The sequence below is a fragment of the Caretta caretta genome, chromosome 1 (genome assembly GCF_965140235.1).
Source record: "Caretta caretta isolate rCarCar2 chromosome 1, rCarCar1.hap1, whole genome shotgun sequence".
Lineage (NCBI taxonomy): Eukaryota > Metazoa > Chordata > Testudines > Cheloniidae > Caretta > Caretta caretta.
Window position 1 is genome coordinate 47,202,535 of NC_134206.1, and position 19,990 is coordinate 47,222,524.

Below are 19,990 nucleotides of genomic sequence, written 5' to 3' on the forward strand. Positions count from 1 at the left end.
TTCCCTGCTGGAAGCTAGCCAGATTTCTAATTTGAAATATTCTCTGTATAATAAATTTCACATAAGAGAATAAAAGAGAGGCATATGAGGTTTAAATAAAAGGACATTTGATGTGTATATCTCTGCAAATAACAAGAAATATTTCCTCTTGAAGAAATTTTAGCAGCACGTGGTTAAATGATTAAATGAGAGCATGCCCAATAAAATATCACTAACATCCAGGAGAGCCTTCAGCATGCACAACTGCAGTGGACATTACATAGGTTGGGCCAAATTTCCTGGTGGTCTAACTTCATTCAAGTCCATGGAATTCTACCAGCAGAGAATTAGCTCCATAATCTTTAACCTTTGTTAAACTGGTGAAAAATTCCTGTAATTCTGAAGCAACACAACTGTGTAATGCATTTGGGGTGTTATGTGCATGGCAGTGTTAGGATGATACATGCTTGTGGTTTTTCTGCTCCCATTCAAATACAGTAGATGGTTTAATTTGAATTTTTAATGTAGCTTGTTATTTGAGTAAAGGTCAAATGAGTTTGTAGTATGCAGGGTAGTTGCAGCTGTGTCAGTCCCAGGATATTAGAGAGACAAGGCGCGAGAGGTAATATCTTTTATTGGACCAACTTCTGTTGGTGAGAGAGACAAGCTTTCGAGCTACACAGAGCTCCTTCTATCTTTCCCAGACCTGAAGAAGAGCTCTGAGGTCCAATAAAAGATATTACCTCACCCACCTTGTCTTTTAAATGTGTTTGTAGCAATTAATGTAGACTTTAGGCACACTCCTTTAACTTAAGACCGGCACGCAAGGGACAGCAAACCTTAAGGTATTTTTTCAAAGCTGGGTGATACAGTTTTTCCTTTTATCAGAAAAGGTGCTTTTCTTTTTGAAACGTGCACCTTTTTTATAACAGATCCTAAGATGTTCAGAAAGAAAATTAAAAGTCTCTTTATGCATGAATAGAAGCCTACATCTTAAAAAGACTGAGGACTTTGGCATGCTAGCTATTTTAATAATGTTATCATTTCCCTCCAGGCCATACCTAAATAGCATTTTATTCCTCTCTGTTTAAAATAATGAAAATAAAAAATGATAGTCTTTCTGTGAAATTCTGTATCTTTCTTGCCAGTGTCTGTGCTCATTTTTCAAGCAAATGCTTCATATTCCTGCAAATGTTCAAGTCCAAACCTGCTGTAATCTCTCACTCCGCTTAGGCTTTCTACTTAATAGATAAGAAGACACTCCACTGTTTCTTTTTTAAATGTAGAAAAAAACTGATTTCCTTATATCTGCAAGGAGCATAGGATGTGATTATTTCTGAGGTGGCAAATACAGGAAAGCCAAGTAAACATGTACAGGGGTTTTGAAAGGTTTGTATCAAATGGAAACCTTGGCAACCTTAGATTAAGTATGAGAATATGATTGAAAAGTATGTGCTGATTAAAGCAGATTTTTCTTTTCATGTTATCATTCAAATTTCTGTATAAGATCAGAAGAATTGATTGTAACAAACCCTAGCTGATTAAGGACTTGATTCTGCAAGGTGCTATGCCTTCTGGCCCTGATCTTACAGTAAGTAAGGTGCTTACTGCCATCGGTGGTTCCATGGACAGTAGTCAAGCAAAAATGCTCACAGTAGTAAGCACTAAGGAGGCCGGTAGTAAGTGCTGTCAGAAAAAGGCCCTAAAAGCAGCCTAGACTTAACATAGTAGAAATCCAGTATTGGGAACCCTTTACCTGTGAATAACCGGTGGGATTGGGAGAAATATACATGTAACAGAGTCAGTCTGAGTAATGAGGAGAATATGCCTTTATAGCTTATAATTGTAAACATGAGCTCAGTCTATGCTCCAGAACTTGCATACATTTTTTATGAAGTTATAATTAGTGCAATTTTGGCCTCCTGCAGGTTCAAACTTTGGCAGTGAAGAGCAAACCCCTCCTAAGGCATCTGTGCCTTCTAAAGATTTACCCAAGGGGACCAGTAGGACTGCACTGCAGGTATCAACCAGCACAGCAACTCCCCGCAGGAGTTTACTTCCAGCACCAAAAACTACCATAACACCTGCTGGTAAGTTTTTCAAGCTTGTGTATTCAAGTCGCCGTCTGCATTACCTAAGTTCTGTTTAAATAATATTACTAATATACTTTATTTCTTGTGTGGTTACCTTTCACATGGCTCTGAGACATATTACCAAAACTGATCTGATTTTGATTCCATTTGCCAGTAAGGTGCCATAGTCTATTTGAACCACTGTTAGTGACACAGCGGTAGTCTCATTTTGCAAACTTAAGAATCTCTGGAGTTCAAGGCTTTTAGTGCTGCTGGCTGCACATGCCACAGGTTTGCTGTGTACAGTATTCATGTTCATTAAAATACCCACAAAATGGCCTTTTGAAGACATGAAACTTCTCTAGAGACTGAACGCTTCCTTTGAGAAGATAATTCATTGTGAATTATATTTCCAAGGACAACAACATGGCATTCCAAAACCAAGGAACTCATGACATTTTCACTTGAGGGAGGGAAAGGAAAAAAAGAAATCAACCAGGGTAAAAAGTCCTGGGAATTCTGTTTCCAAATCCTCCCTGTAACTAAATCCTCCTTCAAATCCATCAAGACTGATTTCTTCAAACAGGCCTACAACCACTCCTAGTCTCCCTAACAGTACAGGCCTTAACCCAGAAGAATTTCATGAGTGAGGAGGGAACGAGCAGAAGAGCATGTTCTTAAAATATAATTTCTTTATATATAAATGTGAATTAAATGTTTGATCAAGTATCAAAATGCTCAAAGCAGGAATTAGCCACATTTTAGAAATAAAAAAGAAAAGGCATAAGCTTCTTTATCAAAGTGTTTTTTCTACTATATGTCATCAGCTTTCCAATGAAATAATCCATGTATCATGGTAATACTGATGACTCTTCTTTCTTTTTAATTCAAAGGCATCAATATTTTTGCATAAGAAATTGGAAAAAAAGATTGTCATGGTTCATACAATGACCTCACTGGGACTCCTTGCATAGAAAGAAGCTGCTCAGTGAGTGTATGGGTGAAAGAATCAGACCCTACATGATTAACTTTTAATATTATGATGCCCTTTCTCATGCTGAATAGTACCTTACTTCATGAGTAACCCCCTAAAGTCAGTGGGGTTACTAAACCAGAGTATAGGTATCAGCATCTGGCCTTAAATGATTCACATTTCTAGGCAAATAAATTGAGGGGACGGGTAAGTATATACTCACTGGTAACATTTTCTTGTTATTTAACTCACAGGTGGATTTTTCTTTTTCTTTAGTCTTTGTTCATCTAAATGTTTCACATTAAGTTGCAGCTAGGACAGAGCTCTTCTTCAGATGAACCTATTTCTCATCTTTCTGAAAGTACCTCAGCTTAGAGACTAGCCCTGAAATCCCTTACTCACAGGAGTAATCCTTGCTCATAGGACAATGATACCAATGAAGCAGCATGTCAGAATGAGGGTTTACAGGCTCTGGGTCATATTTTGTAATTTTGAGGATATATTTGATCCAAGCCATTATGAGGGTGTAGCTGAGTCAAAGTAACCCCAAATCTATGGCAGTGAACAAATGCATATGGACAGACCAGGCCTGGAGTTTTCAGCATCTTTATCCCAAAAGCTTTCCTGGGGATGAAAGCAAACTTAATGTTCCAGCCAGTTAAACATTCTTAGGATGGTATATTTTGATGGTGTAACGCAGCTAAAGTGAGCTAATTCCACTTGAAGTGTACTGGATTTATTCTACATCAACTGGACAAAAAAAGCCTTTCTCCGAAGCCAAGCAGTTGTTCAGCGCAGCTTGTTTTGCTCACACCCAACCGGAAATTGGAGGTGGGAGATTCTCTAATGGCTCCCCTGCTCCCTCTCCTGCCTCTGCTTCTGGACAAATCATACTTCTCATTGCTCACTGCACTCTTGTCCCTTGAACTCCTTACTGATTTCCCTGTTGCCTCCCAAGGAAAAGATGCCTCACTGACTTCCCACTGTTGGGCTCCCACCTCTGCTAAGACTCTCCATTGATTTTCTGATCCCTCTGCTTCTTCCTTCCCTATACCTTCTTCCATCTGTTAACACTGCTTGCTGCTATATTACAGGATGCCTTAAGCCTACCCATGTCACAGCCTCTTCATCCTCTCAGGTATTGCTCCTCCTGATATGTGCTGGGTAGTTGCTTGTAGAGTCAAACGCACAAAGCAATGCACAGATCCAAGACATCCGCTCGGCTACACAACACCAATGCTGAGTCAACTGAAGTCACAACAAAGTTTTCTTGCCACCATTAAACACAAAACATTGTCACCCAACAAAGGTTCAGTTATGGCAAACAAGAGTAGAGAACGACCCTGTAGCTGTGTGCTCTGGCTCCCACCAGTCGAGCACCTACCACCCAGTGCAGATCAGCCTTGGACTTCCCTTAATCAATAGTGCACTGGCGTGGGTCTGGTCTAGAGAAGTGATGATCATCTGGGGTTATATCACTGGCTCCAATACCTCTGGCTGCGGCAGAGAGCCTCAAAATACGAAGCATCTCCTGTGATGCCAGCTGCTTGAGTGTGAATGCTCTTCCAGTGACCTGGCGGAGTGCAATGATTAGGCAATGGTATGTGCATGGATGTGTTAGGAAGCAGTATGAGGACATGACAAAACGAATCCCTAAACCTGGCTCCCTGTTATCTGTCTGCTTGGAATGGACATTGGCTCAGAAGGACAAAATGAGCATTGCCCATTTCGTATTTTCCTTTGGGAAATATGGCTTGATTGGGCCATCTCTTTTATAACATGATCTTATATAAGAGCTAAATATTATAATCCATCACGGCCAAAATAGGAAATACCCTTTATGCATGTGGGAATGTCCATTTTGCCTGGATTAATGATAACGGTCTAGGCCTAATAGCAGAGATTGTTACTTATATTAGAATCCCTGTCCTACAGATTTTGGCCCTGATTCAGCGAAGCACATCTACTTATGTCCCATTGGAATCAATATGACTTAAGCACATGCTTAAAGTTAAGCACGTGGTTAAGTACTTTGACTATTCAAGGCATTTGAGATTATATGTGAAAAATATGGAGCACCAGTTCACCAAAAATCTTTAATTTCCATCAGAGAGACAAGTTGGGTGGGGTCGTATCTTTTATTGGAGAAAACTTCTGTTTGTGAAAGAGATGAGCTTTCAAGCTTACGCAGAACTCTGGGAAAGGTACTCAGGATGTCACAGCTAAATACAAGGTGGAACAGATTGTTTAGCATAAATAGTTAACACATATTTCAAGAGACCATTCAAGGGGAAGTGGCCAGTTAACACCTCCCCAGTCGTGGGGGTGGGGGGGATGAAGAAGAAAAAACATGGGAGGGGTATTAGTGGGTTATAGATTGTTGTAATACGCTTTAAATCCAGTGTCTCTATTCAGTCCATGATTTTTAGTGTTATGAATTTAAGCTCCCGGGTTTGTCTTTTGAAGATGTTGTGCAGGTTTCCTTTGAGGATGGGGCCTGAGAGGTCACATATAGAGAGATTGCTTTGTGAAAAGTGTTCCCCCGTAGGTGATACTGTGTTTTTGTCTTTTATTATTTTTCTGTGTGAGCTTATTCAAGAGCATAGTGATTGTCTGGTTTCACCCACATAGTAGTTATTGGGGCATTTAGTGCACTGTATGAGGTATATCTTGTGACGGGTTGGATCACAGAAACCCCCTGGGGGCTGTCAACTGATGTGCCAAGACTACTTCTGCCACGGCTTTCTTGCCCTCCCAGCTTGGGACTTCAGTGCCCTGCCTGGTTTAAGCCAGACCCGCTAGCCTGCTGCAAACCCAGACCCAGGTCTGAACCACGTCCCCTAACAGCTGTAGGCTTAAACTGAAAGCAGCTTAAGAAGTGTTCCTGTCTTTAACACTCAGATGCGCAACTCCCAATGGGGTCCAAACCCCAAATAAATCCGTTTTACCTTGTATAAAGCTTATACAGGGTAAACGCATAAGTTGTTCGCCCTCTATAACACTGATAGAGAGGTATGCATGGTTGTTCCCCCTCCCCCCCCCCCCGCCCTGGGTATTAATACATACTTTGGGTTAATTAATAAGTAAAAAGTGATTTTATTAAATACAGAAAGTAGGATTTAAGTGGTTCCAAGTAGTAACAGACAGAACGAAGTGAATTACCAAGCAAAATAAAATAAAACATGCAAGTCTATGTTTAATACAGTAAGAAAACTGAATACAGATAAAACCTCACCCTCATAGGAGTTCCAGTAAGCTTCCTTTTACAGACTAGTCTCCTTCTAATTTGGGTCCAGCAATCACTCACACCTCCTGTAGTTACTGTCCTTTGTTCCAGTCTCTTTCTGGTATTCTTGGGGGTGGAGAGGCTATCTCTTGAGCCAGCTGAAGACAAAATGGAGGGGTCTTCCAGGGGTTTAAATAGACTTTCTCTTGTGGGTGGATACCCCTCTCTCCTGTGTAGAATTTCAGCTCCAAGATGGAGTTTTGGAGTCACATGGGCAAGTCACATGCTCATGCATGACTCAGAACTTACAGGTAGCAGCCACGGTTCACATGCTAGCTTGAACGTCCTCATGTAGACTTATGTGGATTGGAGCCTTCCAAGATCCATTGTCTGTTAAGTGCTTCTTGACTGGGCTCTTAACTTGCAAATTCCTTTCTAAAGAAGCTGACCAAATGCCTTACTAAGGCTATTTAAAATCAAACAAGTATACAGCCAATATTCATAACTTCAAATACAACAATGACACATGCATAAAAATAGGATGAATATATTCAGTAGATCATAACCTTTACATAGATATGTTACATGGCATATGTAGCATAAAACATATTCCAGTTATGTCATATATACATTCATAAGCATATTTTCATAAAGCATTATGGGGTGCACCTTCACATATCGCATATCGTGATAGGCATGTTGCAGGACCTATGGATCTTGAAAGGTGTATTGCGGGGGTGTTGATCATCATAACAATGGAGATATGTTTACAGGTTTTGCATCTGTTGTCCTGACAGGGTCTGGTGCTGCCTTGAGCTGGTATGTTCTGGTCTCTGGGGAGCTTGCTTCTGATGATGAGATGATGAACTGGGGGGTTGTTTGAAGCCCAGAAAAGGGGGTTCAGAAAATAATTCTTTCAGGATGTGGTCCCCATCAACTATGGGTTTTAACTGTTTGATGATACCTCGTATGGGTTCCCGTGTGGGGTGGTAGGTGACAACTAGGGCTGCGGGGGGGGGGGCAGAATTAATTCTGTACTGAAGCAGATTTTCTTGGGATATTTGGGTGGTCTGTTCCATGATGCATTCTACTTCTCTGGTGGCATGTCCTGGTCTGGTGAAACCGGTTTTAAGTGTGTTAAGGTGTATATCCCAGACTTTCTCCTTGGAGCATATTCTGTGGTATCTGAATGCCTAGCTATAGATCACAGATTTCTTAGTGTGTTTACTGCATTTGTGAAGTTAGACCAATTGCCCTCATCAACAGTACGTGCCCAAATCAGTCGCCATCATTACCCAGCTCAAAATCAATCCGTTATCCATCTCCCTCACTGCTTTCTCTCCCTGAAGGACAGACTTACTGTGGTTAATGTTGAGCAGCACTTCCATAGTGCAGTCACTCACACTGCGCCATGGACACAGGGTCTTAGACACAGATAACTGTGCAACTGAAAAGGAGTACTTGTGGCACCTTAGAGACTAAACAATTTATTTGAGCATGAGCTTTCGTGAGCTACAGCTCACTTCATCGGATGCATACCGTGGAAACTGCAGAAGACATTATATACACACAGAGACCATGAAACAATACCTCCTCCCACCCCACTGTCCTGCTGGTAATAGCTTATCTAAAGTGATCATCAAGTTGGGCCATTTCCAGCACAAATCCAGGTTTTCTCACCCTCCGCCCCCCCCACACACAAACTCACTCTCCTGCTGGTAATAGCCCATCCAAAGTGACCACTCTCTTCACAATGTGTATGATAATCAAGCACCTTGGGGTGCTGGGGAAATCCAGCTGGGGATTTCCCCTACATAAGAGGAATGTGTTGCACTCTGGCAATCCCCAACTGCCAGGTGGCCCATTAGAGGCTGGTGCAGTCTAGGTATAGCATAGAGCAGCCCTGATGCTGCTCTAAACTGCTCGGGGCTCCACAGTCGCTTTCCTGACCCCTCCCCGCCCCAGACCAGGGAGCCTAAACCAGCTCCCCCACTTCTGGTTGCGTCCAGAAAAGACTGGATACAACAGTGGGTTGAACCCACTATCTCTACCCTAAAGATTTTATATTCTAAATTAGGCAAGGCAGTACAGTTCAAACAATTAACTCTTTCCCCTGTTTTATTTCTGAAGCAAAATAAATGTGCAAAGTGGGAAAAAAAACCAGCTACATTTTGCAAAAAGATAGAAACAGACCCTGCTAAACAGGTGCAGTTGGCAGGTGCTGTATGTTGCTGTTATAGTATGTAACATGGGCAGGAGCAAAAGCAAATATGTGCAGTTTAGTTGTCTTATTTTATTTTTGTAAGAGCCAAAATACCAGCAGGTGCATCTATGCACTGGTCATACATTTCTTCTTATGAGAACAGTATTCCGGTTCCTCACAATGCTAAATATTTTATGGAGACAGAGGACAAAATAAACAAAGGACTGAGAAATACAAGTACTTTAGCACAAGTCTGATTCTAGCTCCCATACCAGAATCTATGCATGCTGTCTAGATCCTTATGCAATATGGAGCCACCTACAAGGTAGTCTTCTCCTTTTATGTTCTTAGTTATTGGCACTTCTCTTTGTTCAGTGCACTTAAGCATCTTCTTGTCAGTTCTTCCTGTCTCCTAAATGATAAAGCACTAAAAGACCTTTGTGAAATTAAATTCTTTATTAAATTGGGAGGAAAATGCTAAAAATGACCTAGAAGGGGAAAAGAGGAAAGTGGAGGGTTCATATTACTTTGGGGTTTTCTGGTCCCAGACAAACAAAGCTTTATTACAAATGGTCTTTGCTGTTGTGTCAGGTTTGATATTTTAAACTTGACAGAGGAAAGTGTCTGGGTGTCTAAATGCAGACTGAAAAGGCTATCCTTCAAAAGGACGTCCTATAGTCCAGAGACAGTCTGAAGTTTCAAAGTGTTTATGCCACATTGAGACAGTGCAAAGAATAATGGCTAGCGTGGCTGAAATTCTGCTCTGGGCAAATCTGCATTGGCACTGTAGCTTCACCTCATTTATCAATGGACATCAAAGAATGGCAGACTGAAAAGGATAGGGGAATGCAGAGGTGAAATCAGTGTTTAAAAATGTTGGAAGAAGTCATTAAAGAATAATCTATCCCACCCTCTCACTTTCGGTCACTGACATGTCATAAAGATGAGAAAAGTAATTTCTAGGAGAAATGGTAAGGGAGAATGCCAACCTCATCACTAAAAGAACCCTTACCGGTGCTCCAAGCCAGAGATAAAGTGACATCCAGCAGCCAGTAATGAGTCGGGAAGGAAGGGATGGTTGAGAGCCAGAAGGCTAAAGTGGGAGCCCTTGGTGGACCACAGAGGCAGACTATAGATGCAGTTGCACTGACACTGGGCCCCCTCTAGGCTTAAAGGGCAGCATATCCCATTACATGTCACAAAGACACCGTTCCAGGAACATTGGAACAAAGACTCATGAAACGTCCAAAGCTGGAAGAGAGGAAGCGGTCCTAGGGAATTAGTAGTTGAATGAGAAAAACCCAGGAGACTGTTCCTTTAAGGGCCTGGGACCAGGAGCCCTGTACTGTAGGGTGAGGCAGAACTCCCCTCTCTCCCAGCCACCCAGGAGTTGCTCTCTGTAGAAGGGCAATACATAGGGTGACCAGACAGCAAGTCTGAAAAATCGGTACTGGGGGTGGGGGGTAATAGGCGCCTAGATAAGACAAAGCCCCAAATATCAGGATGGTCCTTATAAAATCGGGACATCTGGTCACCCTAAGAGTACATGTGCTGCCTTCTCCCTCCGAACAGGGAGAGTCTGGCAGGAGAAGCAAGCCAGAGCCAGGAGCTGAGAAAGGGCTGGCAGTGGCAGCTTCGAGAGGAGCAGACAGGGACAAAAGGATAGTGCTGTGTATGGTAGCAGAGCCAGAGCTGAGCGTGAACTTTTGTGTTGTGGTGATAGACTTGATTTTGGGGGCCTGCAGATTGTGTTCAGCTCCCTCTGTTATTAAACCAGCCCTGAGTACAGGGGCAATTAGCTGCGAGAAAGACTGAAGAGAGGAAACAGAGGCAGGGCACGTCTACACTGCAAAAACAAACCCCATGGCAGTGAGTTTCAGAGCCCAGGGCAAGTGGCACTACAGGGCTAAAAATAGCAGTGTAGACATTCCCACTCGAACTGGAGCAAGCCCGAGTTCCAGCCCAAGTGGGGGCAGCTACGCTGCTATTTTTAGCCTCCCTCAAGCCTAAGTCAGTTGGCCTGGGCTCCGAGTCTTGCTGATGCAGGTCTTTTTTTGCAGGGTAGACATGCTCAAAGAGGGTGAGCAGGAGGCAGCTGCCCTTATACAGTGTATTTAAGGTTAGAGTCAGAGCATCTACAATAAATCTCAGAAGGTCTAGACCAGGGGTCGGCAACCTGCGGCATGCATGCCAAAGGCGGCACGTGAGCTGATTTTTAGTGGCACTTTGCTGCCAGCCAGGTTCCTGGCTGCTGGCCCCATTCAGCCCGCTGCCGGCCTGGATGGACGGAACCCCGGGCTGAGCCGGGCCAGAGGCCAGGACCACGGCTGGCAGGGGCCGGCGGACAGAACCCCAGAGCGGCAGCGGGCTGAGTGGCTCCGTGTGCTGCCGGTCTGGGGTTCCATCTGCCGCCTGGGCTGCTGGTCTGGGGTTCTGGCCGCCGGCCCCTGCCAGCTGGGGTCCTGGCCGTGGGCACCGCTCATCCCGCTGCCAGTCTGGGGTTCTGTTGGGGGGCCCCTATAAATGTAAACTTTATTACGGGCACGCGAAACCTTAAATTAATGAAGACTTGGCACGCCACTGCTCAAAGGTTGCTGACCCCAGGTTTAGACTTTAGCATAGATCTCCTTCATTTACTGAAGTCTGTCCATCCCAGTCCTCCCTAACAAGACATTTAACAGTGATCAAGATATGCAGTCTTTGGCCTGGTCTACACTGCACAGTTAAGTCGAAGTAAGCTGCTGTGTGTCGAGCTCGCTGTGGAAGTATCTTCACTTAAATTTGTCTCCCGCTGACATAAGTGCCTCTCTACGCTGACTTAATAACACCCCCTCGCCCAGTGGCATAGAGTCACGGTCAGTGTAATTACGTTGATGCAGTGTCAGTATAGACACTTCATTGGTTATGTTGATTGTTGCTGGCTTTTAGGAGCCATCCCATAATGCCCCACACTGATAATACAATCAATACAAGAACTCCTGGTGAGGACGTGCATCACCGACATGAGGAGCCAAGTGTACCCACACAGAAGCAATTTAATCACTGTGGTGGCTGTATGCTGATGTAAATTAAGTTGACATAATTTTGTAGTGTAGACATGCCTTCAGGAACCTGTGAGAGCTTTGGAGGGTGAAAGGGGAAGTGATTCACATTCAAGCAAGACTAACCTCTTCTCAGATTAGGATATCATCCCAAGAAGGAAGAGGGCTGTCCAAGGAGTCAGTGGATATGTGACCCTGACCCTGTCTGTTATTGGTCTCCTAATACGGTCTGGAACTGGAGGAAAATACCTATGTGGAGGGTTGGTTGGAAATAGGTCTAGCTTCCATCTCAGTGGTATTTCCAAGTTCCTGCAGAACAGATACACCATCAGACCAGATCAAATGGAGTGAGGGTTGGAAGCAAAGAAATCCACAAGATAGGATTTTTTTCCCAGCCCTTGCAGAGAGACAAGTTGGGCAAATGCTCAGAAGGCTGCACCTAAGGAGAGGAGGGGCTCCTCCATGTGGGACGTCCAGTGATGAGCATCAGGTGAAAAGATCAGCTCTGTCTAGAAGATAAACCTTTATAGACTGAAGAGGAATTCACATTTCTGGCATGAGGGACTTCTAACCATCACTTGACATCATCTTAAAAGGCAGGGTGATTTTCTAGCCATAGAAAAATAATGTGATGTTGTTGTTGGACTCTTGCATTTAGGTACAAACTACATGCTCCATTCATCGCTCACCTGAGCAGTGCCACTAAAGTCAAAGGGTGCAGCAAAGCCCCTAGAATGGTGAAGAAAACTCCACACAGATTCCTTTGTGGATGTTTCCCCATCATTCCATCGGAAGGTTCCCCTTTCACAGAACAGGCTGCAGGACCCCTATGTAGAATGCTCCTGGGGAACCTATTTACCATGCCTCACCTGGCCACAGCTGCCCCCAGGACTCCACTTAAAGGAGGATGCTCATTGTGCAGGATCCATGGGGACGATGAGACAGCTCCATCCAGCTGGCTGTATTGCCTGTCACAGGTAATCCTCTCCTTGGCCTGTGTGGGGATGATGTGTCTTCTAGCCAGTGCTTGCTCCCGTTCCATTTGTGGATCCTTGAACCAGTGGAAAAGCCTCCACAGAGTCTGGCAGAGGGATGGTGGTGTTGTGGTGGCAGCTGAGCAGCTCTTTTGGGGCGGAGAGGGCCAAAGGGCAGCAGATCTACATCTAGAGTGTCCTCTCCACATGGGGATTTAAAAGCGGGGTAGAAAATCCCCCCTCCCCATTGGGCCTGTTCACATAAGTAAAGTTACTCACTATGTGTTTGTAGGACCAAGCCTCGTAGCAGTTATTATAAATATATTTATTTCTTAAGGCTCCTGTGCAACCCACCTCCATTACTAAAGCCAAATAAAGCTCGGAACACTGCACAGGCAGAGTTAAAATATAGCAACACAAACGTTATATAAATTATATACTGCAGCATCACTTTAAATAATGTAGGGGGAGGGGAAGAGTCTTGCACAAAGGTTGGCATTAATTTTAATGCAAAACATTTCTGAGGGAGAGGGTTACGAGGTGAGATTTGAAATGTTTGGATATTTTGAAAACGTACATCATTATAACCATTCTAAGTAGGATATTTATTTGTAAAAGCACACGTCCAAATGTATTAATGAGAAAAAAATAACCAGCAAGCATCGTGTGAAACCTTTCATGTGTTAGATTCTACCTGAAGAAGGACCACCTGAACAGTAAATTCTCATTAAAAATAGTAAGTTCAAGAGAGATTATATTACTGGTATTTCACTAAATCTGCTTGTCAACTAAATTGGACTACAGGGGATAGATCTCCTTGAATTAACGCAAATGGGCTCCTATAGCTGCTGCTCTACAGTAATTCAGGCAGTTAAAAAAAGCGGGGAAGGGGGGGACCTAGCATGGGACAATAACAATAGAAGATCATTGTCATGCAAACTGTTTTGATGACATGAACTGATTGCTTTTCTATCGGTCTGTGAAAGCAATACATTTACTTTGGTTTAATTAATCTTTTTGTACGTTGCTTTTTGTGCATTGCATTACTGGACCTCTTTCATTTTTGCATACCTGGCAATGTATGAAAGATTAAAAAAAAGGAATTCATTTGAGTAGGAAAACTGGGACACATCCTTTAAATCCACTGAAATACATTAGCCTAGGAGAGTTGTCTTGAGGAATGCAGTGGAAAAATGGTTAACATTTCGTTTCTATTTTGTTTTAAACCCTAGAGCCATGCACCTTTGAGCTTTGAGAAGTTCTGATCTGGAAGCTAACTTTGTAGTTCAGAGCCATCCCTTAATTTTTTTTTTAATGGATTGTCTTTTTCAATAGGGGTAATTGTCATGTATGGTCTACAAGCCACATAAATACTGGATTTTCTACCGTACATCTCTGAATATGCAGGGACACCTGCAAGAGGAAGTATTCTAAGAATGTGTGCAAGCAGTTTTTCACCCATTTGTGGTCTCATTCTTGCAAGTGGTTTGGGCTTGTCTTCAATGCAAGTTCAAGTTATAACTCAAGTGTAGCCTCTAACTCAAGTCCCATCCGCACACTAAAACCCTTAAGTGTGGTGTTGCTGTTAACTCAAGTTGGCTGGCCCACCAGGGTATAGTTCCAGTTCAAGTTAGAGCGACTCATCAGCTGCTAACATGACCACTGTGTATTATGGGCATAAACTAGTGCCACTCAAGTGCCGCTAGACTGCCAGTGCTTTCCCACAATTCCCTTTGTGCCCAGAAAGGTCAGACAAGTTCCCTCAGGATTCACTGGGAAATAATTCATAAGCGACTCAGCTTCGTGCAGCACTAAAAACATTTAGATGTGCCCTCAGACATGTTAGTGCCACACACGAGTGAGTACAGCACCAGTGCAAACATATAGACGCAGCAACTCCAGGGTTACTTCACAGTGTGGCCACTCTGACTTCAACTAGGCTAACTTGAGAGGAATAATTTGAGTGTAGATAACTCAAGTTAACGCTGCAACAAAGACATAGGGCAGGTCTACACTTGTAAAATGCTGCATTGACACAGCTGCCTTGATGCAGTTGCACCACTGTAGTGCTTTAATGAAGACGCTCTGCACTGAGGGGAGAGAGCTCTCCCCTTGGCATCGTATGCACCTCCCTGAGAGGCGGAAGGTATGTTGACAGGAGAAGCTCTCCTGCCATCTAGTGCTGTCTACACCAGGGGTTAGGTTGGTATAACTATGTTGTGTGGTGTGTGTGGATGTTTCACACCCCTGAGCAACATAGTTATACCAATGTAAGTCGAAAGTGTAGACAGACCATAGCCTTTGAGTGTGAGACTCCCACAGCAGCCAGCAGGAATTACACACGTGAGGAGGTGAAGGATCGTTATACATTTGAACATAAAAAGAAAAAATGCATTTTAAGTCTTTAGGGAGTGGAAGGATTTTCTGTTCTATGCACATACTTTTTGATGGAATAACTATTTCTGCCTGATTATTCTTTTTACTTTGTATTCTCCTCATGGACAAATTCCTGCTGTCCCTCTCTAAGAATGTGCATAATTTGAGTGTAAATGACAGCATCAATGAGAAATTCACAAGTAGTTGGGTTTTCTCTGCTTGCCTAGTGAAGTAATGACAACAAGCATTGCTCTGAAAACTGAATTAACCAAAGAAAGATGTTTCTGTTGCAACTACAATGTAAACAGCATCTCCACACTTCCACAGGTACTGGTAGATCGTAAATAAGTAGTGTGGGATCTAAGTGCAATCAGTGTGATGGACAGGAGCCCAGTATACTCACAGATCTCATCATATCACAGTAAAGTACAATTGCACTTCTTTGAATTAGCTTCTTCACAGCCAGAATAAAGCCAGCAACAAAGAAGAGGATGGGGAGGGCAGTGGGGGAAAAGAAATAAAAACTTCTGTGTGTCTGGAGATGTAGGGCGGAAACTTATCCACTGGTTAATTGCGACAATGTTCTCTTTATAAGATATTCGGGTACTTCGCCATAAAATTGTAAATAGATGAATAGTAAGAAAGTAGCAGATAAAACATGAAGTCAGTTCAAAACTTTAAATACTCATAAGAACAGCCATACTGGATCAGACCAATGATCTATCTAGCCCAGTATCCTGTCTTCTGACAGTGGACAATGCCAGGTGCTTCAGAGAGAATGAACAGAACAGGCAGTCATTGAGTGATCCATCCCCTGTCGCCCATTCCCAGTTTCTGGCAAACAAAGGCTAGGGACACTGAGATCATGGGGTTGCAGCCCCGACCATTCTGGCTAATAGCCACTGATGGACCTATTCTCCATGAACTTACCTAGTTCTTTTTTTAACCCTGTTATAGTTTTGGCCATCACAACACCCCCTAGCAACGATTTCCACAAGTTGACTTTGTGTTGTGTGAAGAAATACTTCCTTTTGTTTGTTTTTAAACCTGCTGCCTATTAATTTCATTGGGTGACCCCTGGTTCTTTTGTTACATGAAGAAGTAAACAGAACTTCCTTATTCACTTTCTCGACACCAGTCAAGATTTTATAGACCTCTATCATACCCCTTCTTAGTCATCGCTTTTCTAAGATGAAAAGTCCCAGTCTTCTTAATCTTTCCTCATACCAAAGCTGTTCCATACCTGTCAAGGTTCTTTTCCCACTCTGAACTCTAGGGTACAGATATGAGGACCTGCATGAAAACCTCCTAAGCTTACTTTTACCAGCTTAGATTAAAACTTCCCCAAGGTACAAACTATTTTATCCTTTGCCCTTGGACTTCCACTGCCACCACCAAACTTTATCTGGGTTCCTGAGAAAACATAGTTTGGACACATCTTTCCCCCCCAAATCCTCCCAACCCTTGCACCCCACTTCCTGGGGAAGGTTTGGTAAAAACCCTCACCAATTTGCATAGGTGACCACAGACCCAAACCCTTAGATCTTAGAACAATGAAAAAGCATTCAATTTCCTTACAAGAAGACTTTTAATAGAAGAAAAAATAATCACCTCTGTAAAATCAGGAGGGTAAATACCTTACAGGGTAATTAGATTCAAAACATAGAGAATCCCTCTAGGCAAAACCTTAAGTTACAAAAAAGACACACAGACAGGAATATTCATTCTATTCAGCACAGCTATTTTCTCATCCATTTAAAGAAATCATAATCTAACACATACCTAGCTAGATTACTTACTAAGTTTTAAGACTCCATTCTTGTTCTGTCCCCGCAAAAGCATCACACAGACAGACCCAGACCCTTTGTTTTTCTCCCTCCTCCCAGCTTTTGAAAGTATCTTGTCTCCTCATTGGTCATTTCGGTCAGGTGCCAGCGAGGTTACCTTTAGCTTCTTAACCCTTTACAGGTGAGAGGATTTTTCCTCTGGCCAGGAGGGATTTTAAAGGGGTTTACCCTTCCCTTTATATTTATGACAATACCCCTAACCATTTTTGTTGCCCTTCTCTGTATCTTTTCTAATTCTAATATATCTTTTTTTTAAATGCGGCAACCAGATCTGCATAAAGTATTCAAGATGTAGGTGTACCATGGATTTATATAGTGGCATTATGATATTTTCTGCATTATTATCTATCCCTTTCCTAATGATTCCTAATATTCTGATAGCATTTTTTGACTGCCGCTGCACATTGAGTGGATGATTTCAGAGAACTATCCACAATGACTACAAGATCTCTTTCTTGAGTGGTAACAGCTAATTTAGATCCCATCATTTTATATGTGAAGTTGGGATTATGTTTTCCAGTGTTTATTACTTTGCATTTATCAACATTGAATTTCAGCTGCTATTTTGTTGCCCAGTCACCCAGTTTAGTGAGATCCCTTTGTAACTCTTCGCAGTCTGCTTTGGACTTAACTTCTTAAGTAGTTTTGTATCGTCTGCAAATTTTGCCCCCTCACTGTTTTGTCACTTCCTTTTTCCAAATCATTTATAAATGTGTTGAACAGCACTGGTCCCAGTACAGATCCCTGGGGGACACCACTATATACCTGTCTCCATTCTGAAAACTGACCATTTATTCCTACCCTTTGTTTCCTATCTTTTAACCAGTTACTGATCCATGGAGGACCTTCCCTTTTATCCCATGACTGCTTACTTTGCTTAAGAACCTTTTGTGAGGGGCCTTGTTAAAAGTTTTCTGAAAGTCTACATACACAATGTCCAGTGGATCACCCTTGTCCACATGTTTGTTTGACCTCCCTAAAATAATTCTAATAGATTGGTGAGGTAAGATTTCCCTTTACAAAAGCCATGTTGACTATTCCCCAACAAATCGTGTTCATCTGTGTGTCTGTTCATTCTGTTCTATACTGTTGTGGTACTGAAGTTAGGCTTACTGGCCTCGAATTGCCAGGATCACCTCTGGAGCCTTTTTAAAAAATTGGCATCACATTAGCTATCCTCCAGTCATCTGGTACAGAAGCTGATTTAAATTATAGGTTACATACCACCGTTAGTAGTTCTGCAATTTCATATCTGAGTTCCTTCTGAAATCTTGGGTGAATATCATCTGGTCCTCGTAACTTATTACTATTTAATTTATCAGTTTGTTCCAAAACCTCCTCTATTGACACCTCAGTCTGAGAGGTGGAAACTCATATCTGACAAACTAGGAAGCAGTTTATAGTAAGACACTGAGCCTCAACCTTCCCCCAAGAATTTGGCCCAGAGACTCACCCCTCAAAATGGGGAGGATTGTGTATAAGAGGATTACATGAGTCCATGAAATCCACAATATAAGGAAGAGATCAAATTTTTATATTATCTCTACAATTGAGCTCTGATGTGTTAATAAAGTTACACTGAAATGCTGCACTTATTTCAAGGAACTTTTTAATAAATTTTCCTATATGCCAGACTTTGATTTTGGAGTGATCGTTTAGTATATTTTTGACTTTTTTCTCTTATTTTTGTTTTACACCAGCTAATTTATGAAAAACTGTCTCCATTTAAAGAATGTCAGAAAATAATCACCTTCATATATGCGAAGGAAATAGTCGTTGTCCTCTTATCTCTTACCAGGTGACTTCAAACTTGAAAAACACACAAAGGGAAAAACTACAAGCGTTAGCTGTTTCTCGTTCAACAAACGTAGTCTTTCTTCTACATCTACTTATTTATTCACATCCTTTCAGTGTCTCATAGATCACAGGATGTATGGAATCTCTAGAGAGAATTGGATTGTTCTTATTCCAGAGAATCCATCAAACTTCTAACTTTGCTCATTTTGTCTCAAACAATGTGTGCACGGAAGTCTCATTACTCACCATGGACATGACTAGTCATGATTATCACTGAGGGAGAGGAGTAGAAGAAGCTTGGTGTGGTTGTCTGTCAGTTCACGACTGGAAAACACTTCCTTGGCTTTTTTTTTTTAACTCACTAAATGCATTATTAACATATATAATACGCCTGAGAACAATTGCAGTCCAAACTCACAGCCAGTGGTTACACTGCATTGTTAATGATATATATAGCATGTTAGGGTTTGTTTAGGAATGAATATTCATTACTTATTCGCCAGTACGTTTTCAGTCTGAAGGGTAAATGCAAATTGAACCAATGTTAAAGGCTGTATTATGTGGGCTTTTAAAGACTAGATTGGCAAATACACAGTATGGATCAATGCTGCACTGGCCTCAGGAAAATGGCCTAGATAATATAATAGATGATTTTTATGTCTAATTTCTATTATCAGTTTCTATACAGTTTGGGAAAAGACAAACAAATTTTGGGAGTTTACCCATAGCCAAATTCCTGATGAATGACTCAGCACCTCTGTATTGTTTTGATAACATAAGAGCTCCCATTTTTAAGTGCTACATTTGATTTTTATACCTTTATCTTTGCATCTTGTGTACAGTTTGAAGCAAATTACATAGTTCTAATTTGGAAATTTAAATATTTTTAAATACACACACGTGAACAAATGTTCAAAAATTAGCACCTAAATTGCGCAAACTGAACCCATCTTTGCACCCTCTGACAGGTGCTTATGCGTGCAGTTACCTATATTGCAAACAGAAATGCCCATTTCCACATGCAAATACAGGCTTAAAGAGAGCTACAGTACTTAAGCCAAAGCCTTTGGAAAGGTGGTACAGAGATTTATTTTAAATAAATACAACAATGAGTAGCACATGGCTTGGTTCCTGGCTGCCTCAGGGACCACCTCTCTCCACAAGATCTGTCGGTTAAGGTCAGCTGCCACACAGAATCCAACAAACCCTAATGTCTGGGGGCTAGTGGTGAGATGTTCTCATTGAAAAGGCCCTTGATTCATAAATCTGATCCCCCAGCTGGTCAGAGAGAAGCTATATTTTTGACTTTTAGGATACAGTGCCAGGGACAACTCTTTTCTCAAGAATTTGCCTGCGGGTGATGGGCTTGGTGAGAAGGCCAGTGTTTGCTTTTGGGGATTATGCTGCTTTCTTTTGCCTTTCACGGACTTCCTAAATCCCTTCCCTCTAAACATCAGGAGGTCCACAGTGCTACAGTAAGACTACTCTCCCTCCAGAAAGCA

At 42.2% G+C, this 19,990-nt stretch overlaps 1 protein-coding gene across 4 annotated transcripts in view; it reads left to right on the forward strand.

Annotated features, from left to right (window-relative positions):
* MTUS2 (microtubule associated scaffold protein 2) overlaps positions 1-19,990 on the forward strand; it is a 489,829-nt gene that overhangs the window by 352,376 nt on the left and 117,463 nt on the right. For all 4 annotated transcript variants that reach the window (XM_075127651.1, XM_075127661.1, XM_075127639.1 and 1 more), the window contains one exon: positions 1,908-2,069. In XM_075127651.1, the coding sequence (XP_074983752.1) occupies positions 1,908-2,069 (162 nt within the window). The remainder of the gene's footprint in view (positions 1-1,907; positions 2,070-19,990) is intronic.